Source organism: Biomphalaria glabrata, chromosome 12 (assembly GCF_947242115.1).
Source record: "Biomphalaria glabrata chromosome 12, xgBioGlab47.1, whole genome shotgun sequence".
NCBI classification, from domain to species: domain Eukaryota; kingdom Metazoa; phylum Mollusca; class Gastropoda; family Planorbidae; genus Biomphalaria; species Biomphalaria glabrata.
This window is the reverse complement of record NC_074722.1, coordinates 6,132,561-6,159,853: the sequence shown is the minus strand read 5'-3', so window position 1 is coordinate 6,159,853 and position 27,293 is coordinate 6,132,561. Positions and strand designations below refer to the sequence as shown.

General features: G+C 37.9%; 1 protein-coding gene across 3 annotated transcripts in view; it reads right to left on the bottom strand.

The window, feature by feature from the left end:
• LOC106074484 (sodium-dependent dopamine transporter-like) overlaps positions 1-27,293 on the bottom strand; it is a 68,782-nt gene that overhangs the window by 24,981 nt on the left and 16,508 nt on the right. For all 3 annotated transcript variants that reach the window (XM_056007174.1, XM_056007172.1, XM_056007173.1), the window contains 9 exons: positions 24,278-24,349; positions 17,220-17,426; positions 16,052-16,186; positions 6,848-7,031; positions 5,397-5,600; positions 4,167-4,305; positions 3,626-3,760; positions 1,715-1,818; positions 514-638 (listed from right to left, as the gene is read on the bottom strand). In XM_056007174.1, the coding sequence (XP_055863149.1) occupies positions 514-638; positions 1,715-1,818; positions 3,626-3,760; positions 4,167-4,305; positions 5,397-5,600; positions 6,848-7,031; positions 16,052-16,186; positions 17,220-17,426; positions 24,278-24,341 (1,297 nt within the window). In that variant the 5' untranslated portion in view covers positions 24,342-24,349. The remainder of the gene's footprint in view (positions 1-513; positions 639-1,714; positions 1,819-3,625; positions 3,761-4,166; positions 4,306-5,396; positions 5,601-6,847; positions 7,032-16,051; positions 16,187-17,219; positions 17,427-24,277; positions 24,350-27,293) is intronic.

Genomic DNA, 27,293 nt, shown 5'->3' with positions numbered 1-27,293 from the left:
TATTAAATAGTGAAATTTACTAGACCATATGAAGTGTATTAATGTGTTAAAGTAAAAAATATTATCTTTGCAAAGTGTAGTTCTTAAAATTAGATCTAGATCTAGATCCTTTCGATCTTGTCTCATGTAAAAATGGCTATATGACTTAGATCCATAAAATAGTAATACTTCCTTAGAGTTGGGCAACTTTTTTTTGAGGGCATTAAGCTTGTTTTAGGGCTACTTTACATACTCCAGTCAGTACCCATGGAACATTTATGCCAAGTTTTATCAAGATTGGTCAAACGGTTTTGATTTCTATGTCGGACATACACACACATAACATACATACATACATACATACTACTTACTTTCTGCTTTATAGTATAAGATTATATATTTTATTGGGTCAATCCTTTTTTTTTGTCTACTGTGTCTCGAGACCCAGAATATCATGTGGACGATTTCTTCATTGGCTTTGCCCTCTCTTGTCCAAACGTGTCTAAGTTTTGAAGGTGTGGACAATGGACTTACCTTCAGTGGCTACTTCATCTATTGGTTGACCAGTGTTGTGCGACATGTAGCCTAGTATCATAAAAATGATGAACCCAGAGAAGAAACTGGTGGAACAGTTGATGATACTGGTCAGCAAGGCGTCTCTGTGTGGACAACAAGATATAGACTGGTGGGTTTTCGTTTATAGAATGTTTGATTTGGCAATTTAAAACATAATTTGATATTTCTACATTATGATAAACCGACATTAACTTATTCAATGTGAATGTATAGGCCTTTTATAGAGAACGAAAGACGCCATAAAAACTACAAAAACAGAAATTAAATCATCATCATCATCAAACTCCATTTGAGGGCTTCGGAGGCTCAAATCCTCTCTTGCAAAATCGTAGTGCATACATGTCACCATACAAGTCGAGAATTTTTGGTTTCCCAGACCTGTCGAGACGGAGACCAGCAAGTCTGGGGCAGTTAAAAAGAATATTAGACACAGTGTTAGCGCTACTTTGAATTCCTGTACATTGCATTTTGCACTTGCACATACAGGACAGTTCCCTTACAAACTAGAAGGGTACAACTGTTTTGTTGGGGGTTTTTTTTGTTATAATGATCACCTTTGTCACAACTATTACCCCAAATTGGATGTAAATATCACAAATGCACACATAAAATCTAGAAAAAACAATTCTTTACAAAATGTGCTGTTCTAAAAAAGTATCTGTTGTTAAAACTCAAGAAATGTAATGGAAAATGGCCTACAAATTTGGTTTGATGGTTTGATAGGAAAAGATTGTACTCAGATTCTATAAAACAAATCCATTCCAGGCATTCATCAACAACCGTCTACGAAGTTCCTTATGATCCGCTGGTCAGACAAAATTTTGAATCAGAGACGCTGGGGATGGATAGGTCACAACCTTCGCAAGCCTGCATCCAACATAACAAGGCAAGCCTTAGCTTGGAAACCCAAAGAAAAAAAAAAAGAATATGGGAAGGCCCACTAATACATGGACCCGGATTTGTAAGCAGATACCAAGCAGATGTACAAGACGTGGGGTCTCAGAACCAAGACGTCTGGAGGAAGCTGGTTGGTGGCTTGGGACCACAGGCCGAGATGATGATCAGAAACTATCCGTTTGATTTAATACTTTACAAAATATGAAGTTAAATTATGAACGAAACAACATTAAGACAATTCCATCAGTAATTAATTGCTCACCTATAGACGTTATTATGTATTGGGTTATAACTTGCAAATGCCAACAAGACACCGAAGCCCGGACCCAGAGAGAAAAATACTTGGTTGGCAGCATCTACCCACACCTGGTAGAAAACAATAAAAAGGTCATATATACATTAGAAAAGATAAAAATTTATGCCACATTTGTACAAAAATATCATCTACTAAGCTAGTTAAGTTGGGCCTCATGTATAATCTAAGTGTATAAAAAGTTCTTAAATAAGTATCATAAATATATAATCAAGAGGACTCTTGTAGAGAATCTCAGGACATTGCTCTGTATTACAGCTGTTTCCTTTCCCCTAGATTTATCTGGATTGCGTACTCGTAGAAACAGTGTTTCCCAAACTTTTGACCTATGCGTACCCCTTCTAGAATTTTCGAAACGCTTAGTACCCCTCGCCTCCCCCCCCCCCCCCCCAAAAAAAAAAGAATTTATTTGAATAAGAATCAAATTTTGTTTGTAGGCCTACATACTCTAAATAATGATTACTTTATCACAATTAAGATTTCAATGGGTGATTTTATTAGTCACATGCTTCAAAGAAACATAAATACATTCTAAGAAATTGAAAACATAGTTTTCACAAAGAGAAAGTGGGCGTGTCGACGGAAGTTGTAACATCCATATCCAGTTCCTGAACTTTGTAGAACTTCGTCTTCAAATGTAAGAATAGCGCTGACTTTAACTTTGTAAAAACTTAAAATAAATAATAAAAAGGATTTTTTAAACTTATGATATTTTATACTCTTTTATAACCTAAATGGATATTTTAAAAAGAATCAGCATAGTTAGCTAAGTGAAACGCGTAACCCCTTCAAACTCTTTCCGTACCCCTGGGGGTTACGCGTACCCCACTTTGGGAAACTCTGTCGTAGAAGAAGAACTAGATTTGGCTCGATGGTGCCGTTTAATTAAAAACCTCCAGATTCTGATAAATGCGAAGTCAATGTCTATTTTTAGCTGCTTTTGACGTCTATGATTATTTGTTAGCTCTACAAGTTTTCGGTGTGTTCTTTGTGGGAAAATAGTCTACAGACTTCCGTTGTTACTAGCAACGATTGATACATTTCATCACGTGACACTGACGTATTAAGTCTACCATCTTATTTTATTTAGGCCTATGTAAATATTGTAGAATTATTTTCTGAAATGTAACATCGTATCACGAACCAGCTTTGATATCTAAAAGCAAAGTACTGTTCTGATTCACTTCACCTAGCCCTTAGTCTGTTGAACTGTTGGGGCACCACACAAGATCTGTCAACCGTCTTTCTCCATTCCTCTCTGTCCTTTGCCTTGGTTAGAGTTTCATTCAATGACAGGCCCGTTCATTCTCTGATATTGTTTTCCCATCGCTTCCTCTGTCTTCCTCTTCTTCTTCTACCTGGTACTGTCTCCTGAAGGAAGTCCCTGAGGGACTTGTGATGTGGCCATAGTTTACGTGTTTCGACCGAGGTTAGGAGGTCATCGTGTATTAATTGTTGTATCAATCCTGTTGCTAATCTCTTCATTCGTGATGCAGTCTTTGTAAGTGACGCCCAGTATCTTTATGTAGCATCTTAGCTCCATTGCTGTGATCTAGGAGCCTCTTCTCGAGATCTGCAGTCAGTGTCCAGGATTGGCATGCCATATAGGAATGTGGCCATGACCAGGGAGCGCAGAAGTCTGATTTTAATGTCGTGGGCTATGCCTTTGTCTGTCCATATTGTTTTGAGCTTTGCAAGTGGTGCCGTGGACTGTGCAATTCTGGCCAGTTAATTAGAGTTAACTCTTTCTCTCCTAACCGACGATACAAACGTTGATTCCATCAGAATGTGCTAAATAATTACGGAGAGAAAGAGTTAATTCGCTTTTCAAAAATATATGTTTAAAACGTCCAAACTTACCTCTGACGTGGCCAACCTGGTAAAGTTGGGGGTCAAGTAATACTGCACCCCTTTTTCGGCGCCCGGGAGCGTGGCGCCCCTGACCATGAGAATAAAGAGGACAACATATGGGAAGAGGGCGGTGAACCACACAACCTGGTGAGAGAATAATGAATCAGTTCTTTCTTTATCTATCTATCTATCTATCTATCTATCTATCTATCTCTCTATCTGTCTATCTGTCTATCTGTCTACCTATCTATCTATCTATCTATCTATCTATCTATCTATCTATCTGTCTGTCTGTCTGTCTGTCTGTCTGTCTGTCTGTCTGTCTATCTATCTATCTGTCTGTCTATCTATCTATCTATCTATCTGTCTGTCTGTCTATCTGTCGGTCTGTCTGTTCTTCGGTCTGTCTGTCTGTCTATCTATCTATCTGATTAACCTAGATCCCCTGTCACACATCTTGTTTAACTGCATCACAGTAAGTGTCGCAATCATTGTGGTTGAACTAGACGTAACGTTAGCACCCGGAACACGAGAACATGGTGGGACCTACCTTCCCAGAGACCAAAATGCCCTTCCACATACTGAAGTAGCAAATGATGTAGACTCCAGCCAGGCACAGCACCAACTGCCACTGCAGCTGTCCAAGGTCAAGAAAACCTTTGCTGTTGTGTAATGCCAGCATGCCCCGCCTAAGAGACAGACACGGGAGACATGGGTTAGTGTCATGCATGTCACTGACATAAGGGACTTACACAATGTGGGCAGGACATAAGTGTCTGTGTGCGTTAATCTCCTTCACCACCTTCACCTAGTCTGTTGAACTGTTGGGGCACTTTACATGATCTATCAACAGTCTTTCTCCATTCTTTTGCCATGGATCGAATCTCTTTCAATGACAGGGCCGTCCACTTTTTTATGGTTTCTCTATCTGCCTCTTATTCTTTTTTATGGAACTGTTCCCCGAACGAAGGTCTTTGTAAGCCCTAAAAACCTTGTGATATGGCCATAAAGATTTTGTTCGCGTTGTTTGACAGTGGTGGTCAGGGTTGTTTGACAGTGGTTGTCAGGGTTGTTTGACAGTGGTTGTCAGGGTTGTTTGACAGTGGTTGTCAGGGTTGTTTGACAGTGGTTGTCAGGGTTGTTTGACAGTGGTTGTCAGGTCATCGTGGTGCCCTATCTCCGTTGTGATCGTGTTCCTAATCTCTTTGTTTCCGATGCGGCCTTTGTTTGTAAAATGTTTTACATGTTTCGGATGTTCCTTCAGAGTTGAAGATAGTTTACTTCCTTGTCCAAACCTCCCGCGACGACGGGGGATGGGAGCGGGCAGGGTTTGAACCCGGGACCATCGGTAAATCCAAACGATAGTCCAGCGTGCAAACCGCACGACCAGTCAGCCATCCAGGCTTTGTATGTGATATCTAGGATCTTTCTATAGCATCTCACGTGAAGGAACTAATTCTAGTGTAACGATTTGTAGGAGAAATGTGTTTTTTTTTAATAGACAGGGCTTAGTGGTTTAGTTCCTACTGGACTGGACAGTGGTGACGTTGACCAGTCGTACATTGTACATTTACTTACAGCGATGGAATACAAGTTTAAGAGAAAGAAAGTAAGACAAGCAGCAGTGAATTCTCTGGTCGCAGTGTTTCTACAGACACAAGTTCAGAGGATCGACTTTGTCTGTGTAATCCATTTCCAACCAGACATTCATATGATTCATTATAAATCTAAAAAGTTGAACAAGTTCTATCAAGTTTTGTCCGCCTGTGAAAATACTTACTCAAAATATTCCTGAGCTGACGACCGTATCTGAACTTTTGTTTCATTCTGCTTCAGGACTTCCGGAATCATGTCCAGGAAGGTGACGTTGACTGACGTCATGTTGCTTTTAGCGACGTACGGCAGTACGTTGTACGTCATGACTGGAGACGGAGGTAGCGGAGAGGTTGTACTATTGGTTGATAAGGAGTCACTCCCCCTGTCTCTGTTAGAGTATAGGAAATCATTTATAAGCAGATACATGTATTGCTCCTGATACAAACAAATATTCCTGTCATTTCATTCAAAAAGAAAAGTTACTGTATCTTATTTCTTAAACACCGTAAGTTTTGAAAGCCTTTTACGAGTATTGCAGCATCTATGCAAATGTGTCCAATTATTAGAACGATATCTGTGCAATCTAAAATGTTAAAAGCTCTTTAATTTAAAAAAAAAAAAGATGAATATATATTCCCCAAATTTCCCTATGGATACTTCACTTCCGGTTGTGCATCAATTTAGTTCTAGAATGAACTTTAAAGGTCCTTTCCTTACTTGGACCAAACTTTTGAAGCTCGCTCCGCATTGTTATCAGAGGGGTCTCACTAAGACTAGGACTTCTTTATTGATCCTACTAGCAGGGCCGGCCTTAGGCATAGGCAAACCAGGCAGCCGCTTAGTGCCTCCGATTGGTTGGGGCCTCGCATGGGACTCGAAGAAATTTTTTAGAGAAAAAATTAATTGCGAAACATAATTCAAATCTCAAACAAAGCAGATCTCGAGGGTTTTATCTACTAGCCTAGCTCTAAGTCTCTGCTATAATTCAAGGTTTATTCACAAAATGTTTAGATCTACTTGTTAGACTGCAGATGTTAGAAGACCATTGTTTCTACGTTTTGGTGACATGTCAAAACGTGATTTCTAGCCTGGTGATCATGACTCGTCCATGAAGCCCATTCGTGCTATCGGGGATGTACGAAATGAATTTATTTGTGGATTTACTTATAGATACAGGACTGCGTTTTTTTTTTATTTCATTTGGGGCCGCCCTATTCACTTCGACTAGGACCTCCCATTTCCTAAGGCCGGCCCTGCTACTAGAAAATTGGTTATGATTGCATTACATGGATTCATTAGGTGACTACAACACATACCTCTATTGTTTAAGAGCTAAACATCAATTGCTTAAGAGCTAAACATAAATTTTTAAAGAGCTAAACATCAATTGTTTAAGAGTTATACATCAATAGCTTAAGAGCTCAACATCAATTGTTTAAGAGCTATACATCAATAGCTTAAGAGCTCAACATCAATTGTTTAAGAGCTATACATCAATTGTTTAAGAGCTAGATCTCAATATTATTTAGTTTATTTTCACTCTTTAGCTGTAATGCTTATGTTTGTGCTTGTTCCCACTGTTACATTTAACTCACATGTTACTATTATTGTTACTTTATAACCCCATCACTGTACCTTGCAGAGGCGTTCCACCGCTGTTTCCCATCAAAACATCCTCCTGTGTTCCAGTCATTGTTGCAGGACATCCAGGGGAGGTCCGTGGTGAAAGAGGCGAAGAAGAAATGGAGGCACCAGGCGATGATGACGTTATAGAAGAAATCAGTGTAGAAGGCGATGAGGACCACTGCCCAGCCAGTACCTGCAGATTTACAGGAGGCGAAGGTACTCAATAAAAACCGGTTTGTTTTTTTTACACTCTTGTTCTCGAAACAAACTGGAAGCCATTGCTAGAGCTAAAAATAGTTCACCAAATTCCAAAGGAACCAAAAAATAAACATAGTTTTCAAGAGGCGCAGAATCTGGACAATTCTAAATCTAGTAGGCCTATTGATCTATTTTTAGATCTTACATTCACGAGTATAAAAATAGGGGGAAAGATAATTTAAGAGATTCAAATTTATTATTTCAATGCTCTACATTTTTACTCGCTTGAGTCGCTTATGTTCTCTTCTCAAGTTTTGAGTCAAAAATTCGCTTTTCCTCTGCAATTTCCAAATCTAGTCTTAAATTGAAGACTCAAAATGACGTTGTCAATCTGAATGTAACTGACTGAGAAAAAAGTATTGAGGAAAAGTTATTTATAAAACTACAAAGAGTTTAAACTAAAACAATTAGCATTCATAAACCCAGAAGACCTGAAACATGAGAAGTGGAAATAAATTAGCCTAACCCTAAATTATCTATCATGTATTTTACCCCAGATGTGTGTATTTTTTTTTTTGGCTCTGAACTTAGCATAGCTTACGTATTCGATTTTACCGGGACATAGCTGCATAAATAAATGTAGGCTTACAAATATTCTAAAAATGAACCCTTTTAAAATGTGTCATCTGTCTATGAAAATTAACAGTTACAAAATCATATTTAAAATGAAACAATAATGAAATTTCTGAAGTCTACAACTAGATCCATATTTATATGGTTCACACAGACTGAGTCAATCCGTTACTTTAAATAGTTGATACTTGAGTTTTAATTTTGTACTCTTGAGGAGTGTTATAGTACCTACTACCTAGACCCTTCATTTTTTTTTGGGACTATTGTACCCCTAAAGAGGTTATCTCTGGAGACAGTAGAGCGACAATAAACACCCCTTCCTTATCAGGTATGATTTCGTGTACTGTAGTTGAAACTAAATACGAGTTTTATTTTAGATTTTAAAAAAATATTCTTTTTCATCTATTCCTCTGCTTTTAAAGTGTCAAATCGGTTCTAGTTTAGACTAAATCACATAGGCCTATCACAGAGACACAGACCAATACAAAAATGCTCTCTATCTTGATGTAGATCTAGATCTGCCAAGTAGAGTTAAGATCTTGAAAAGATAGGCCTACTTCTATTCTTCAATATATACAAATTAAAAGAATGCATATCTATTAACTATTTCTATTTAAAACTAAAAAGTAGAAGTAGGCCTAACCGAAACAAAAAATAAAGCGAACATTTTGTCGTTGCGAAATCTTTTTTTTTTTTTTTTTTTTAATTCGCTCTTCAAACATGAAGTTTAAACTTGGGCTAATTTGAATTGCTTGTCTTGAAGTCAGTAACAACAGATTTGATTGGCCAGTATTTCACCCACATCCTCCGTCTCACTCCCCCCCCCCTTTTTTTTTCACTAACATTTCAGCAGGGACATCCCTCCCCAGCTCCGTCTCTCGTCCAGTTTAGGCAAGAGGGAGGGGTGGCTCCGAGGAAGCATCCGGCCATATTGTGTTTCTATGTAGCAGGAAGGAGGCTCAAATTTGTATTGAGGCGAATAGAGGAGGGGGGGGGGAACAAATAGGAAGTCGCCGTAAGGATTTAATGGTCGGGTGGTAGAAGCGAAAAGACTGGTGTGTGCAGGGCAGAGTTTAAGTGATAGAATTACGTTATGTAGAATATAAACTCAAGCGAAATCTAGTAGAGATTGTTTCACTATATATACGAACAAGGCAGAGTTTTATAAAGATACATTTGAGGGGGTAACACTCAAAAACCGAACTAACACAGGCGAAAAGCCAATAGTCGACACTGATAAACGATGTCGAATAAGAAGTTAAATAAGTAACGAAGAGAACTGTCGAATGTCGTGTTATCAAAAATATCAACTTCCGAAACTCAAGCCGATCTAACTCTAGAGCTGCTCTAGCTTTGTTTTACAGACTGTAGCTTGAATTCTTATAGATTTAGGTTTTATTCCTGGATTCCAGACAAACAAATTGAGAGTCATTGTTAGAATATCAAAATGAAACGAATGCGATGTATGAAGCTTCGGCTGTTGTGAAATTAGTTTGTTGTAAATGAGTTCTATTCGAGACGTAGTTTCTACTTAAGAGTGAATTTCAAATATTCCTCACAACTATATGACGATTCAAACAGCACAAATGTTCTCTACTTATAGCACGCCCAGGGCGCTATGGTCCAATCTCATATGTGGACCAGTTGTGGGAGGAGGTGTCTTGGATTTTTTCCGTGCTGCAGTTGTGCGCTCAGTAAAGACAACTCTGCTAGAGTCGAGAGTCGAACCTCGAGGTAGCCAAGTCAAGCCCTTGCGTACTTAGCCTCTCGGCAACTCACCGTTTTGTTGTTCCCGTTGAGAATCCACACATGCTAACTCTTCAGTAACAGAAACATTTTCATCAATGCCGCTTTCAAATAATACCAATCGCGCAGCATCGTCCGTAGTAGTAATGGAGCAGAAGCAATCTATAAGATTGTAATGTCTATCTATTCATTCCATTCTAGATGTTATATTTTGTTTTAAGATAAGACTTTGGCAAGTTTTTGTGGGAAGCGTGGTCGAGAGGCTAAGTGGGTTTGAACTTGGCTTGGCTTGGCTACCTATGAAGGGGGCTTGAGGTTCGACACCCGACTCGGGCAGAGTTGTGTTTACAGAGTGCCTGAAGGCAGCATGGAAAAACATTCTTTCCCCCCCCCCCCCCAAACCGGTCCACAACTGAGATAGGACCAAAGCGCTACATAAAAGCTATAATTTAAGTTTTAAGTCAGTTGACGGTGTCCGAAATTTATAATATAGAAGTCGAATTTTGCAATATTATTTCCATTTTTTTAAACTCTGATTTTTAATTTTTACACTGCTTAAGTGTTATTTTAAATTATTATTGTAGAATATACTACGGGGCGGATCGAAACTCTGTTACTGCTCAGGAATTGGCCCAATTCAAACGGTGCTTAGAACTAGTTAGTTTAGAATCTGTGTGTCTGAGTATAAATGTGTATTTGACTTAATGTCTTTTTATCTTTGTATTTATGTGTCTGCCCCTGATGGGCATACGGTGGCAAGACCGCACTACAAACAGCGATGTTCTTGCGAACGTCGTTATGGTCAATATAGAGGGACTTATTATGGTCCGACCCTGGGCAGCGCACGCATCCCGTGAAGGGAATGAACTTATACCAAAGGCAATCCTTTTTTTGAGCTGAAAAGTGGTCGGAGTAAGATAGGCCCCACGGAAACGCTTTGAAGATCAGTTTAGGAACCAACTTCCACCTGACTGCAGGCGGCTTCAGAACGAGACAGCTGGAGATCGCTTACAAAGGCCGCGGGATACATAGAATCTTAATCGACCAACTGCAGGCAATGGTTATGCCTGCTCTGGATGTGGCAATATGTAGATCACAGCTTGCCCGGGTACGCTATTCTGCCTCAACGTGGCACTCGGGTGGAAACGATGACTTGAGGAAGTGGTTAGGCTAAATGAATAGCAAAACAAAACTCCTGTGGGAGTGTCCAAGGGAATGCGAGCGCTTTCCCATTGCACGGTGCGGAGTTCAAATAGAGCTTCCACGCTTCTTGGTGTTTGTGCCTTGCATCTTAGTGTCTTGTATGTGAGTGTCTTCTATTGTCTTCTATTCTAGTGTCTTGCATCTTAGTGTCTTAGTATTTAATACAATTTTTCTAAGCGCTCGCTTTGTGTGTTTAAACTCTCGGTTTCCTTATCACTGATAATCTGGCAGCGGATTTTATCGACAAAATTCAAATGGCGAAAGTGGTAGAACTCATTGATAGGTAAGGTTTTTAATAAAAAGCTGAAAAGGAGCTTAAAGGGCGCGGTTGTTGAGCGGTGAAGACTACAGTTTAGAACTTCTGGATGTTTGATGTATACATAAATCCATCCAACTCTACTGGATGCCTGATATTAATGGGGGAGATGTAAGGGCTATTGGTTGTTGTGCGGGCCACATTACACCCTCGTGGGCCACAGAGACATGCGTGTATGTATCCATTTGCAAGGTCTGACTTTAATTTTTATTTTGACAAAAGGATAACGAAACAGTGGTGGCCTAATTGCATGACAGAAAATGTTTGTACACATTTTTATCTCTCTTTTGAATAGTAAATGGGAGAGAACTCATTCTTTCTTATCCTTTTCATTTGGGCTATTTATGTCTCTGTGTAATCTAAAATTAATGGGCGTGGCAGCTTGACCGAATCTCTGTGTCAACAAGGGAGCTAATTGAAAAGCTATTGTCTTAGACCTTAACCTAGCCTTAGGAGATTGTCTCCCATGGGATGGGACGGAGCAGGACTTGTTGACCTTGGCAACGATCAACTGAGAGTGTAGGGTATGTCTTGAAACCCACTAGCACGGACTCTTGTATGCTATAGATGTAATTGATCTAGATGAGAGTAGTGTGGAAAATATAGTATTGTAACAGATCTATATCTTTGGTTGTTATCAGCACCAGTTTAGAAAGGAGATTTATAACAGATCTAGATTTATTGTAGGATGGAAAATAGTTTTGGAACAGTTCTATATCTATTGTAGTGAAGGCACATTCCTCATCCCATATGCTAGGACAAATTTGTACAAATACTCCTTCTTCCCTAGTGCTATTAGAGCATGTAATGGGTTGCCTGAGCTAGCCAGGAAAACCAGTGACTTGGCAGAATTTAAGTCATTGGTTAATATGCATGACTAAATGCATGACGCGTATGACGTAATCATCTTCTTTTTTGAAGTAACGTCTGTATTATATAAGATAAGAAAAGATTTTATTCTAACAGATATAGATCTATGACAGTGTTACAAACCCGGTGGTGACACAGATGGTCGTAGGCTGTGTGTGTTTTTTAGTCTACGTAAATCGCCCAGTCCAGCGCTAGACGAGCGGAAAAACCGTGACCAGTGACAGTACATGCCAGTTCGGCAATGACCTGTGTGTAAATATTACGCACGCAAGTCACGGCGATTGTAATCAACCATAGTGGTCAAGCGACGTTCCACCCGGTTCTGGAAGTCCAGTAAAGACTATATAAGAGCAAGTGTGTCAGAAAGACTTGACTTCACGTTACCTCGCAATGTGACTAGTTCGAGGCGAGAACTAGCATGGTGTGTGAAGTCAGTGCGGAGCAGAGACTAGGTTTTTGTAAAGACAGTGTTAATGTTGTTGCCAATTGTGATGTATTTGAAATTAAACTGACTGATACTTTGGAGCCCTGAGTTGTGAGGTTCTTTAAGTTCGTTGTGTAGTGTGGTGCAGTTTGAAGAGAGCCGGGATAGTAGGAGAGACGTAACAATAGTGTAGAGTAGTGGTGGCCAAATTCCATCCAGCCCCCCACAAAGTCAAAACGTCACTAGTCCCGTTCAATATACGTTTACTATGGTGCGTCTCTACCTAATTAAAATATAAACTAAGTGCCTAACAGATACCACACAAGATCCGTCAACCTTCTTTCTCCATTCTTCACTGTCATTTGTCTTTGATAAAATTTCATTCTGATGTTTTTTCTGAAAATATTGAAACCTGCCTTTTTACTTCCCTGGGTAAACCACTTCGGGGGCAGATTTTGAGTTTGTGTCTCCACACAAACTGTCTTTGTAACCTTGTTCTCTGATGGATTGGTACCATAATCTTTAACATTAGTCTGTTTATAAAATGGAACTCAGATTGTAGAATCTACCAAGAAAAGTGAACAGATCTTTTCTTTTTTGTGGAACATGATAATTAGCCAACATATTTGCTCAATAAAGAAAGTGAAGAAATTCAATGGCATTATAAAACAGATTTGGTGGCATTCTTGGTTTGAGACGTGAATTGTTAAACGACGTATAGAGACTGGGATTTATTAAACTAATTTTCGTTTGATAAGCTAGCTACAATGTAGCTCACATTTTAAGTAGAGAGATGAAGCCATTTTCCGACGCGTAAAAATTAATATTAAATATCCCAGGGAATCAATGTAAGTACTAGATCCACAGGTCTGTAATAAAATAGTTTAAGGTTAATTTTATTTGGTTTTGTACCTATTCAGTCAAGCGGCCCGCGACACGAGCGTCGGAAATTAAAATGACTCGCAGGAAAATTAGGTTGGGCATCACTGATGCAGAGCTATGTCCCTTAGGCAAAATATAACTTATTGGTAGGCTTCCAGCCAAAGTCGCAATTTGTTTCTTAAGATGGCAGCACAGAAACATCCTAAACATATGATACAGAAAGCTTGATAGTTTTGGTAATGAGAAAATGAAGGGATTAATTGTGAGCTTTTATCTGCTTTCTGTTTCCCAGATTTCAACAATGTATTTTGCTCGTTTGTCTTCATCCCCGTCAAGCTTTCGCTGGGAATGGTGACAAGAGCGAGATCGAGTCGGTGCAGGTCAGTGCCCGCATTTCTCGATCACTGAAACACAGTCAAAGCAATTTAGACCAACCTTAACTAACCTCAACTAATTGTAACTAACTTAAGCAATCATAGCCAACCAAAAACTGGGCGTGTATAAGATTGCGTGCGTTATGCGACTTTCCATAGTAGCAGAAAATATCAAAATGTCTCTTTTGTAATGTGCTTGCTGTGCAGAAAACAAAATCGTCATAGTGAGATTGAGGGCCAGATTCACGACAGTACAAGACGGTGCGATGAGTATTCCGCCCCAAACAGGGCCGCGGCTTCAAAGGCAGCTTCCATATTTCAAACATATAACATTTTTAACAAAGTATGCAATAGAAATATAAGAAAATAAGTGAAAAAAGATTAAATTTATAAGAACTTCTTTATCACAAATATCACATGCTTGTAGATTTATTAAGATTAGTGCTTATGTAGCTTGAAGAAGCCTAAACTAAACTGCGGCCCACGGCCTCCACTTATCGAAACCCGATGCTGGCTCTGTTGTAGTGGTATTACAATACTTAAATACAAAATATTTTTTTCAAAATCCTTTTTTAAAAACCAAAGCTTAACCAAGGGGATGGACTCTGCGCTTACAACTATATCACTCAAGAATGTAGAAGTTATTTCCCTAATTCGATGTCAAACAAAATAATAATTATCAATAATTAATTGACTAATTTATTAAAATTTTTATTGATTCATGTTTTGTTAGGTAAAATAAATAATAGTTTAAAGTTTCAACTTGATCCGGAAATGGGTATGGGAGAAATAATGTGTACAGTTATCTAAGGAGAGCAAACCCTACATATGTAGCCATATATGTGAATACTGAAGAATTACTTTTCCCTTGTTAGTATCAGTCAAAATAATTTATTACCAGTAATCAGTTGACTAATTGGTTACTTTTTTTTTATATTCGTATTTTGTTTATGCCAATGAATGTTCGTGCACAATTTCAACTTGATCTGACAAGGGGTGTAGGTGAAATAACGTGTGCAAACTTTTTTACCAGAGTGAGCTAATATAAGCTTTGTAATAACAATATGCCAGGCATGCATTTTTTGACAAATGGATTCTTTGAAATAAATAATATTATCTAATTATTAATTATTGACTTCTAGCTAAAGACTCGATTCCAACTTTTGTGTTCTGCACCTGACGTCTGGAGACAGGAACCACCACTCTCAGCAGAATCGATTATCACTCATCGTTCCCGCCTATCCCTTCACGAGCCACGGTTTCCGGTTTCTCAAAGTGCCTACAATCCACGGGGTGCACTGAGGCGGGAAGGCGACGGCGTAAAGCGTGAATAGATTTAATGAGGGGCCCCCTCCCTGGGTCCGAAATAAAAAAAAAAGCACCGGTGACGGAGTCTGAAAGGTTGCGTCACCCCCACATCAGAAGCGAGTGTTTTATAATGTGTCAAGGCGTCATTAAAAGAGGCTCATCCTACTTAACGAGCAGAGGGGGGGCTAGGCTGGGGAAGGGTCACACGTCCAAAAGGGAAGTAGCTCTGAATAGGACGATTTTGAAACCCTGCCTGAAGCACGAGTTGTCTGTAACTGACTTAAAGATGGAGGAGAGAAAAAGGAACGCATCCAAAAAAATTAGGTTGGAGGGGGTTAATGCCATTCACTGGAAAAACTCGGCGACGAGCTCTTCTGGGAAAGAGACTAAAAAATGGCAACAAAAGCAGCCAATGAAAACTTGACAAATAAACAAAATGCCTAATCAAATGTTCGTTAATGCACCGGAACCAGTTACAATTACAGAATTACACGTGGCTTCGACATTTCAATTCCAAGTGTCATCTTGTAAAAATATAATTGTATTTTATTAGGTTCTTCCTGGATGAGTAATAAAAAAATATTTGTTTTCTGGGAAGAAAGGAAAACGGAAACAATTTGCTGCTTAATATTCAACTTATATACACCTTTTGTATAACGTAATTTTATTTTTTGAAAAGTAATTGTAAGTAAGCATGCAAAGCCGCATATCACTCGCGCGTAAGTGGCGAAAACGATAAAAAAGTTTCATTTGTATTGGTTATTTGATATATACTAGAAAGATTTCAAAGGCTTACGCTGGTGCTATGTGGCTTGCACAACGATCAAATTTGCCGTTTTGTTTTGTTTTTCCTTTGCTTCAAAGATGCGACTACAGCTAGATCCGGTGGTTTTGTTTTTAGATTCGTGTCATGAATCTCAAATAGTGAACTGAAAATAACATTAGACGTCCGCCATCACTACCGGGACTTTACCAAAGTAGTATTGCTCATGTACAACATGTCCTCCATGCCAAGTGCAACATGTCCTCCATGCCAAGTGTAACATGTCCTCCATGCCAAGTGTAACATGTCCTCCATGCCAAGTGTAACAGTGCGTCCTGGTCCGATCTCTTAACACGTGGAAGACGGGAGGGAACTCTGTCAGAAGGTTTCCATGACAACGCAGTTCGTATTTAATTTCAAATGAAAAGCTGCTCTACTACATCAGTATTCGAACTTGAATCTATCAGTTAGGCACCAAGCGGTTTATGCCACTTACCCTTAAATAGTGGACATATGGCGGCCCAGCAAGTGATGGCCCCAGTCTTGTTAAACTGTCCTAGGGCCAACTCCATGTAGAATAAAGGAATCCCTCCCAACAGTAACATCAGTGTGTAAGGAATAAGAAACGCCCCTGGAATAATGAAAAGAAAAAAAAAATTATGTGCATCTTTCATTTAAATGAAAATATTTGGTGTGGTCATTGGACTGTCTTCGTCTTTCTTTTGACAAACATACAAACAATTCAGGTTTGTAAACTTCCTTCGTACATTACATCTCTCTGTCACTCTTTTGATCTCGTTTTCTTTCTTCTTTTCTCTCTTTTTCCCTCTCGCTTCGCCCCCTCTCTTTTTTTTGCTCTCTCCCTTTCGATAACTCTCTTTCTCTTTTGTTAACTCTCTCAATCTCTTTTTTAGTGCTTTCTTTCGTTCTTACTCTCTCTTTCTTTCCAGGCACAAATAGGACATTCGGTCTAGCTGCATGTCAACAGCCTGAGCTCAAAATGTATTTATTAGCGTTACCAGTCTGTGCATTATATTTAGACTTAAACCTCAGTATTTATTTCGTTATATGTTTCAACATTTTTAGGTAAAAACTATTTGAATACAATTTTTTTTAATTTTTATTTTTAAATGTAAAATTATTTATACTTTTAAAAGGCATTTACTATATTAGAAATACACCCAATACCCTCTGACACACACACACACATAAATGTAAATCCCTGACACACACATATAGAGTCTAAGTGTAATCCCTGACACACACACACATGTGTAATTCCTGACACGTACAGATATAATTGTAATTTCTGACATACACATATTCAGTCTATGTGTAATCCCCGACACACAGACATATAGAGTCTATGTGTAATCCCTGACATGCCCAAAATAAGCGTGTACTGCTCAGAAAAAAAAAATCAGCTGTCTATTTTTCCCGGTAGGGCATTGCAATTGCTTAATACCAGGGAATTAATTAATTTGTAATTTTTTTCGCCAAAAAAATCTAAATTTTAAAAAATCTTCTTAAATCTGTATTAAAATTAAAAATACAACTGTTCAATGTTTTGACATGTTCGATTGCAATTTAGATGAGCTGATTAATTATTTTCAATTGTTCGCTAACTTTGTTTAGAGTAGCATTGTATCCATACACAAATTTACCTCCGCCATTTTTATAGCACAAGTATGGGAATCTCCAGACGTTGGCCAGGTCCACAGAAAAACCGACAACCGAAAGTAGGAAGTCGATCTTCTTGGCCCATGTGTCTCTTTCCTCTCCGTAGGCATTGTCGTCTGCTGGGGCCTTCTTGGGCACGACATCTTTAAGAATGTAGGTGTTCTCTTCTGGAATATCACTGGCTGGCTTCTCTAATCAACGAAAATAAACGCACACACACATATATTAGTGTAACTCCTTGACTTAAAATTTGTGGAGACTATTACATCCCAAATGAACATATTAACTCTTTCTCTCCGTATTTATTTTTCCACGTTTTGACGAATTTCTTCATTTTGCTCATTACTATTTCACTCCCCTGTTATGATTGGGCTTCAATAGCTTGTTGTTTGTTATCAGAAAATGTTGTATTTTGATATAGAATTAAAGGGGAATGCATTCCCTTTTTATATAACACAAACTCAAGTTTATAAAATCAAACATTAATTTAATTTAATGAGGTCAAATCAACGATGGTATCGTCGTTTAGGAGAGAAAGAGTTAATTAACAAAGATATGACAACACAGTAACAATGAGCTTGTCCGATCCACATATTGTCAACGCACTTGCTTTAGTTTGTTTGTTTTACATATTTCCCGCATGATAAGGGGGGAGTAGCGGACATGGTTCGAACCCGGAACCATCAAGACCATCAAACGACAGTCTATAGAGCAGACAACACGACCTATCTGACCCTAAACGTGTTAATCAGCGTTTAAAAAGTCTATATAAAAAACAACAAACTCTAACCTATATAAAAACTATGAAAGTTATAAATAGATCAGTACCAGTAATCTTCAAGCTAAGTTTGATCTTTTTATGGTTATTATTCAAAGGTTTGGATGGAAGAGGGAAAAGCCGTAGGTCTGGAAATGGAAGTCTATAGCAATATGTTTGCAATTATTCTTTTACGCATTTATATCTTTAAAACAATTAAAATACAGAAAAATCCTTTACAAATAAAAAAAAAACATCTAAAGGAGAAGAGGTCGCCTTTAAAACTATATGTATCAATAATGCACAAGATATTTCCATTATTCCATATTACGCAAAATAATTAATTACCAGGTTATTTTTTTTAAATTGATTCACGTCTTGTCTATGCCATGGTATAATTTTGCGAAGTTTCAACTTGATCCGAGAATGGGTGTGGGAGGAAAAATGTGTACACACCTTTTACCTGATAGACAGAGTTGATATAAGCTTTGTAAAAAATCTGGCCAGTTTATTTCGAAATTGTGTGTTACAATTAATATAAAAGTAAAGGTTGTAAACGGAAAATGAGATATAGGTCAGTGTGTCAATAAAGAAACTGTATTTGTAAAGGACCTACGCTAGAAGTGTTCTCAAAATTGATAAAAATCGATTCTAAATCTATCTATCGGCGATTTCGAAACCCTTAGTTGTATTTACACCTGGAATATTCAATAAAATGTTTCTCTCACTCTTGAAAGGCTGTAAAAGGTATCGAATATTTTGTCATGACGTTGAGATTTCGATTATTTTTGTACATAACTGTCATAACCTCTATAGAACTAAACTTGATCTAAAAATAGATATTTGTTAGTATTTAGATCTTTTAAGAGGAATGGAGTAAATTTAGTCCAAAGATACCAATGGTCATCAGGATGTATTTTATAATCTTATTTTATACAATTAATCTATTGATTATATTAACTTAATCGATTATCATTAAACGTTTTTTTTTCTTGTTTTTATAATAGATATCCAGACTAGAGCATCTTTTTTTTACAAAGCGTAAATTAATTCACTATGTCTACCTGTCTGTCTGTCAGGTAAAAAGTTTGTACACGTTATTTATCCCACAACAATTATCGGATCAAGTTGAGACTTTGGCATAGTCAAGACAAATCAATTTTTAAAATTAATCAATTATTTATTGAATTACTGGTAATTAATTAGTTTGTTTCATACCAAAAAAAAATTTATCCTTCCGTATTCACAGATACGGCTTAATATGTAGGATTTCGTCCCTTTAGATGATTGTACACGCTATTTCTCCCACACCCATTCTCGGATGAAGTTAAAATCTTTAACAAGTACCCATTGTACCTAACAAAACGTGAATCCTTTTAAAAATTCCCCAATCAATGTAAAAATTATTGGTAATTAATTTTATAATATCGAATAAAGGAAATAACGTTTGTATTATTGAGAGATATAGTTGTAAGTGTTAAGTTCTTTCCCTTATATAAACATTTTGTGTGTGTGTTATTTAAATTTTTTTTTTCTATTCTGCTTGTTGGTTCTTTCTTTTGTTGATTTCCATTATTAGCTCACACTATTTTCACAGTCAAAACATTTTTTTCAAAATGGCGCTGCACTGTGGCGACATGCAATTTGTGCTTTCATTATAATGTTTTTTGTTTGGTGTGATGCACAAATTGTAAGACAAATTTCCTTACGGATAATAAAGATTATTATTATTATTATTATTAAGTCAAAACTCAGAACTATAAGTGAGATTTTTTTTTTTTGCATAAGCTAGTTTGGCTAGTTAGCTTAATATCGTGGGATGGAAGGTGGGAGGACTTGCCAGGGGCCCAAGCGTCTCTTAACGCTTTTTTTTTTGTTTGTTTTACATCTAGCATAAGTGTTTGAATTTTTTTTTTACATTTTGGGGGAAGGCAGACGAGCACCCTGTACCCTGTTGTATTATTATTATAGCTTTTATATAGCGCTACTTTCATGCTTATAGCATGCTCAGAGCGCTATGGTCCAATCTCATTTGTGGACCGGTGGGGGGGGAGGGGGTATCTAGGAGTTGGTTTTCCGTGCTGCCTTTAGGCGCTCAGTAAACACAACTCTGCCCGAGTCGGGTGTCGAACCTCGAGCCCCGTTCTAGTTAGCTAAGACAAGCAAAGTTCAAGCGCACTTGGCCTCTCGACCACGCTTCCCACTATAAAGTATAAAGTAAAGATCCCTTCAGACCTTGTGGTCTATAGGGCAGGTGAAGTCAATGTCATCTGTTTCTATGGTCTTCGGTTAACGAGGGTGTCATGTGGTCAGCACAACGACCAACCGCCTTTACTTTCCCCAACTAATGTCAGGTACCCATTAGAGATGGGTGGACTCAGAGGCGCCCAAAGATTCCAAAGTTAAAAATCCCAGTCTTCACCAGGATTCGAACCTGGGTCCTCTGGCTCAGAAGCCAAGCGCTTTACCGTTCAGCCACCGCGCCTCCAGGCGACGGGTTTGATCTGCCCGAAAAGGATGGCTGCCTGGTAGTGTGGTATGAGCACTGGATGGTTCCTCGTTCATACCAAGCCCGCCGCCATCCTCCGCCATTGAAATATGTAAGACAAAACAAGGAAGCAATGAGAGACTTACATATTTTATTCAAATTTCTGAAAGCTTCAATAAGAAAAAAAATATTTTTACAAATATTTTTTTATCATTTGTATGTAACAAGTACACTATGTATATAACTCCTACTTTTGCTGCCTAGACGATTAAAAGGAAGTGTGAGGAAACTAAAATGAGAAAAGCGGTCAAGGGTAAGTATCCTTAAGTGTTAAGGTTAAACAGAGAACCGAAAGGTAAAATCGGACTCAGACAGACAATGGCTTTGTCTGTCTTGATAATGGCAAAATATATAGGTCACAATTATGTCTGCGTAGTCACGTGAAAAAAAATTTGCATTCGTTCTTAATTTACGGACTCCAAGACACCCTAAATTCTCCACTTTTAGACAGTTTTTCTTTTGTTTAATATTACTAGGAATTAAATTTTTTTTTTACATTTTGGGGGAAGGCAGACGAGCACCCTGTACCCTGTTGTATTATTATTATAGCTTTTATATAGCGCTACTTTCATGCTTATAGCATGCTCAGAGCGCTATGGTCCAATCTCATTTGTGGACCGGTGGGGGGGGGAGGGGGTATCTAGGAGTTGGTTTTCCGTGCTGCCTTTAGGCGCTCAGTAAACACAACTCTGCCCGAGTCGGGTGTCGAACCTCGAGCCCCGTTCTAGTTAGCTAAGACAAGCAAAGTTCAAGCGCACTTGGCCTCTCGACCACGCTTCCCACTATAAAGTATAAAGTAAAGATCCCTTCAGACCTTGTGGTCTATAGGGCAGGTGAAGTCAATGTCATCTGTTTCTATGGTCTTCGGTTAACGAGGGTGTCATGTGGTCAGCACAACGACCAACCGCCTTTACTTTCCCCAACTAATGTCAGGTACCCATTAGAGATGGGTGGACTCAGAGGCGCCCAAAGATTCCAAAGTTAAAAATCCCAGTCTTCACCAGGATTCGAACCTGGGTCCTCTGGCTCAGAAGCCAAGCGCTTTACCGTTCAGCCACCGCGCCTCCAGGCGACGGGTTTGATCTGCCCGAAAAGGATGGCTGCCTGGTAGTGTGGTATGAGCACTGGATGGTTCCTCGTTCATACCAAGCCCGCCGCCATCCTCCGCCATTGAAATATGTAAGACAAAACAAGGAAGCAATGAGAGACTTACATATTTTATTCAAATTTCTGAAAGCTTCAATAAGAAAAAAAATATTTTTACAAATATTTTTTTATCATTTGTATGTAACAAGTACACTATGTATATAACTCCTACTTTTGCTGCCTAGACGATTAAAAGGAAGTGTGAGGAAACTAAAATGAGAAAAGCGGTCAAGGGTAAGTATCCTTAAGTGTTAAGGTTAAACAGAGAACCGAAAGGTAAAATCGGACTCAGACAGACAATGGCTTTGTCTGTCTTGATAATGGCAAAATATATAGGTCACAATTATGTCTGCGTAGTCACGTGAAAAAAAATTTGCATTCGTTCTTAATTTACGGACTCCAAGACACCCTAAATTCTCCACTTTTAGACAGTTTTTCTTTTGTTTAATATTACTAGGAATTAAATTTTTTTTTTACATTTAAATATATTTATTATTTTTAGATCTTCACTAGCCTATACATTTAACTAGGACATTCAAAAGAAGGAAAAAAAAAGATGAGATACAAAATCTACAGGCCCTGTCTGTGTTTGTCTGGAACCAACAAGCCCCGAAAGTAGCCGAGGACTAGTCGAGGTGTGCCGCTCTGCTTAGTGCAGTTCCCCGCGTGACTTCCGTCGTCCGGTGGAGCCAAAGCCCTAATTGTCAAAGAAGGTTGCCGGCTTTTTGAATGGCCTGACACGCTTTGTCGATCTGTGGCTTGGATAATCAATTGGGGGCTAATGAAGGGCCCAAGATGGGGGAAGGGAGGAGGGGGGGGGGGCGAAAGACCTGTTGGGAGATGAATGATGGGAACGAAGTGGAGAGCAGACGAGTCTAGCCATAGTAAACTGGCTTCGTGGGGGACCTTTCATTGGAAGTAAGGAAGGTCATAGAAGAAATTCATTATTTTTACCCTTTCAAACAAAAAAAATGGGGGCAGGTGAATACATTGAATGCCTACGTTCTTAATTATCAAATTAAACTCTTAGAACTAAAACTTGAGAATTTAAATTATCAAATCTTAGAAATAAAACTTTAGAATTTTAAATATAAAAAAAATATTTTCAAAATACAGTATTTAAATATTTAATTGGGAGTTTCCCCGTATAACTTACCTTAAGCTCTACAATTAGCGATTTGTTTATTTATTTGTTTATTTTAAATTTTGGCGTGGTGACCGAGGGTCAAAGCTCTTGGCTTCACGACCGGAGAGTCCCGAATTCCAATTGAAGACTGGGATATGAAACGTCCGTAATCCTTATTTGTACCTGTCTTTAGTTGGGGAAAGTAAAGGAGGTTAGTCATTGTGCTGCCCACGAGACACCCTTGTAAAAACGGACGAGCATTTGATCATTTGCCCCATAGAATCTATATTGCAAGGTCTGAAAGGGGAACTATTCACAAGAGTGAGGTTTCGCTTTTATTGCCCTTTCTTTATTCCAAAATAAAAAAAAAATTGCTATCTAATAGTATATAGATAGTAGTGTATAAGATATGACAATTTAAGGAAAAATATACTGGCATAAGTTAGCTTACTAAAAACTCCAAATTTTGTGTGGGTTGTTTATCAACTATTATGAATAGCCTCACAATTTCATTGTATAGACTTTAGTCCCATAGTTCAGATTCGGACTGGTTAGATGTTGACTTTCATCAGACCAGTGACGCAAATAATTTCAAATGAGTTACAGTCTTCTTTAATGTGCACACTATTGAATTTCAATCATTCTCGTTATAAAAGATATAGATTTTTATTAAATCTTGTTTTAAGTTATCTTTTATTGCATATGAATATTTCATGGACTATATTGGTCAAATAAAAAAAAAATTTTAAAGTCAAAATTGTTTGAATTGACCCTTTTTTTTTTTTTTAAACAAATCATTGATTTCATCAGGTAGGAACAATAAAAAAAAGGTTATTCCCCAAACTCTTCATGCGTGTCAGATCTCGTTTTATTAGTTACCATTACCGAAATCCCGTACAGTTACACTATAGACGCGGAATCAAATGTTATGTTGTCGGGTAAATCCATTTTATTTAGTCAATATTATTTGAGATAAAAATCACTCATCTTTTTGTTATCAAAGTAAATGAAATATTTTAATACATCCCAAGCACTACATCTGTAAAAGGTTGTAAAATGTTTTACATGTTTCGGATGTTCCTTCAGAGTTTAAGATAATTTACTTCCTAGTCCAAACCTCCCGCAGGACGACTGGGGATGGGAGCGGCCATGGTTTGATTCCGGGACCATCGATAAATCTAAACGACAGTCCAGCGCGCAAACCACACGACCAGGCAGCCATCCTTAGCCTACATTTCTACGCAAATGGACAAAGCTGTGTCGTCACAGAATGACGTAGAAATATTAATAGCTGATACTTCCTGGAACAAATCTTCGTCCTTGACACCTATTTCTTTTCGCGGCCACAAAGTTTGTTGGGTCTTGGGCTGGAGCCACATAGTTTGGTGGGCCTGGAGCTGGAGCCACAAAATTTGGTGGGCCTGGAGTTATTGGGAAGACAACTTTGAAACTGAAACCAACTTACCGTGAAGCTGTATTTCATTCAGAGATGTGGAGTTGTTGACATTATTGCTGACATGGCCGTCCATTTCTTCACCTGTAGGACAGAAATAACACGTGCAAGTGGGAGTGTACAATTTGAACGCCAAGGAAGAGCATACATAAAGCATTGCTATAGTTTTGAGGCCAGGGAGGCGTCATTGTTTTAGTTCAGTTTTGAAAACCAGATGTTGCCGGCATTGCCCGGCAAACTGAATAATTTTGGCTTGTTCTTAAAAGTATGCAGTTCGTTGTGCTAATTAGGAATGTATACGTGTGTTTGCTGTGTCAGCATGGGCGGACTGGCTTTATGGGCATTTGGGCAAATGCCCGGTGGGCTGGTACCCAAATGGGCCGGTAGGGCCACTATGCCACACATCAAATTCTTTAAGGTTTTATAATATTCTCTTACAAAAAGGCCCACAGAGCGTCGTGTTTAACGTATATCTTTCACATACTCTATAGTGTAACACTATTTTAAGTTAACATTTTCTGAAATAATGTAATAGCCTTCATCGGTAGACAGTGCTACTAGTAGGCTTCACCCTTTTAGAGCCTTCATACGTAGCGATTAAAAAGCAACATAAGGCCTATATTTCATATAAACATATAGAGTTCACTGTATGCATTCATATCAATACAACATCAAACGTAACATAATTATTTTGAGGACAGGTAGACCTAGAAATGGATGTCCATCATATGACATAGAATTTGTGGGCCGCATTATTTAGAAAAGCCCGGGCCGATTTTGACATTCAGTCTTTATTATGCTTGATAAATGATTGAACTAGATTGTTATGTGAAGAAGTTCAATAGGACTACAAAGAAGGAGCCACTTGACTAGATCCTGATCTATAAACTGCTAACTACATCTTGTGGTGGTGATCATGAAAACACCAATTTATTTATGTATTTATTTATTATGGTAAAAAGTGCCATCCAATTTTAGTGGCTGAAATAGTTGAGACATGTTGGGCCATTGCGTAGAAAACAGAATGTCGAAAGAGCTTGTATCCATTTAGGCCTACAAAACTTTACTCCGTTGGAAATTGAACTTTATTATCAACTCTGAGAGCTATGCTAGAAAAAAAAAAAACTTAAAAAAGCTTATATTAAGCATAGTTTTATCAATTAGTTTGGATCAGTTGTAATTAAATTTGTAATAGATCTAGACTAACAATAAAAAAAGCATTTATAAAAAAAAAAAAGGGGCGGGTCGACTTGAATTCGAACTCATGGCTTAAGCTTCTCAAGGAGAGCCTACAAACAGGGAAGATTGTAGAGTTATCTCTTGTTTCTATAGTCTCGTCCTATGGTTCATGTTGTGTGTACTTGGACTCAGACAAACGATTTATAAAGGGGACTAATTCAGCATATACCACCACTTCAGTCAATTACAATATCTTTCCCTTGTTCGAGATAATAGTTAATTAACTAATTGTTTTTTTTTTTATTGACATTCTCATTTGCTTGTTGTCTATTTCAAGTGTTTAAGCACCACTGAATGTAGGTCATAATTGGGTCTGCAGAGCCTCACGTGAAATTCCGGATTTTCCCTTAATCTTAGTCTTAAGACTATAACTCATTACCAGTGTCTTATTACAAGTGTTGATGGGCTCATACTGTCGGTTATTATTTTTCTATTTAGTCATAGAGTACACAAAAAAACAACTATTCTTGTGACTTTTAAACGCATGGGAAGTGTCACCTTTAAAGAAGACTTTTTTTGTTTAGTTTGGAAATACATGTGACCGTAGTGAAACATGTAGATCACTTGGCTTTCTTTTTTTTTTCTTCTTTATTAAAGAAAAAAATAATAAAATCTTACTTCCGCTAAACAAAATTATTGTTGGCGAAAATAGCGTAAGTTAACTCCCCTTTATCTATGTTGCTGGTCTCCCTTAGATTGATCAATTTGTCAATAAGCTGTCAAAGTGCATTATTAAATATTTTATTGACTTTCTATCAAGCGAATAAAGAAACGCTGCTTCGGGCCCCCATAAGATACAAACGCCCTTCAAAGCAATTTGATAACACTAGAAAGGCTCGTTTGCCACTGTTTAGGATTGGATCATTCAAAGATTCGTATTTAATTGTAACCAGTCGATGGTTGTACGCGCTCAGTTTGATCATTGGTAAAACTATTGATACTAAGGAGTAGACTTCTTTTTAAAATTTTGTAAGCCAGCTGTTCGTGACAACACTGATTTGAATGTCCAATGTAAATCAGTATTATGAATTTGATTAATACGATGCTTACACTTTTACTCAGAGACGGCCTTAGCAAAACCATGCCCACAGTATATACATATAAAAATGCAAATTTTTTTTTTTTTAAATAATTATAAATATCTATATAAATTATTGAAAAATTATTTCTAAATGTATTATAAAAGTTTAAAGTATTTCGAAACATTCAGTCAAAGACACAAACTCAGACCAGTATTTATTTAATGTTTTAAAAAACTCGGTTGAAAGTCAACTTGAAAGTGTTGGGTTGGCTTGGAACAAGATGGCGAGTTGAACAACTGATGGAACCCGTGCTTCGACTGAGAAAAACGGTTGCTTTTTTTTTAAATAAAGAACAATATCCCAACCATAAACATTAAACTGAAAAGTTTACATAAAGCTAAATAAAATGTCAATCTTATTATTGGGATAGGAATCTCTGTAATCAAAATTATCATAGATAGGGGTCTTAACAATTGGCAGTTCCGATAAGTACTTGACGATTGGCAACAAAACATTCCGATGTTCAGTTCCACAGTAGTATCCGATGGCATAGCATGGGCAAGGTATTGAGAAGAATATTGAATCTTAAATAACAAATTGTTTGTTGTTCCTAAAAGGACATTCACTGTGACTTTTTTGCTAATATTTTATGAGTGGAAGACAGACTTCAAGTTTTTCATCAGAAGTATTACAATTGATTACAATGGATTGTTTGCATATCAAATGTATATGCATGTTAAATCTTTTCAAAAAACGTTTTATGGGTT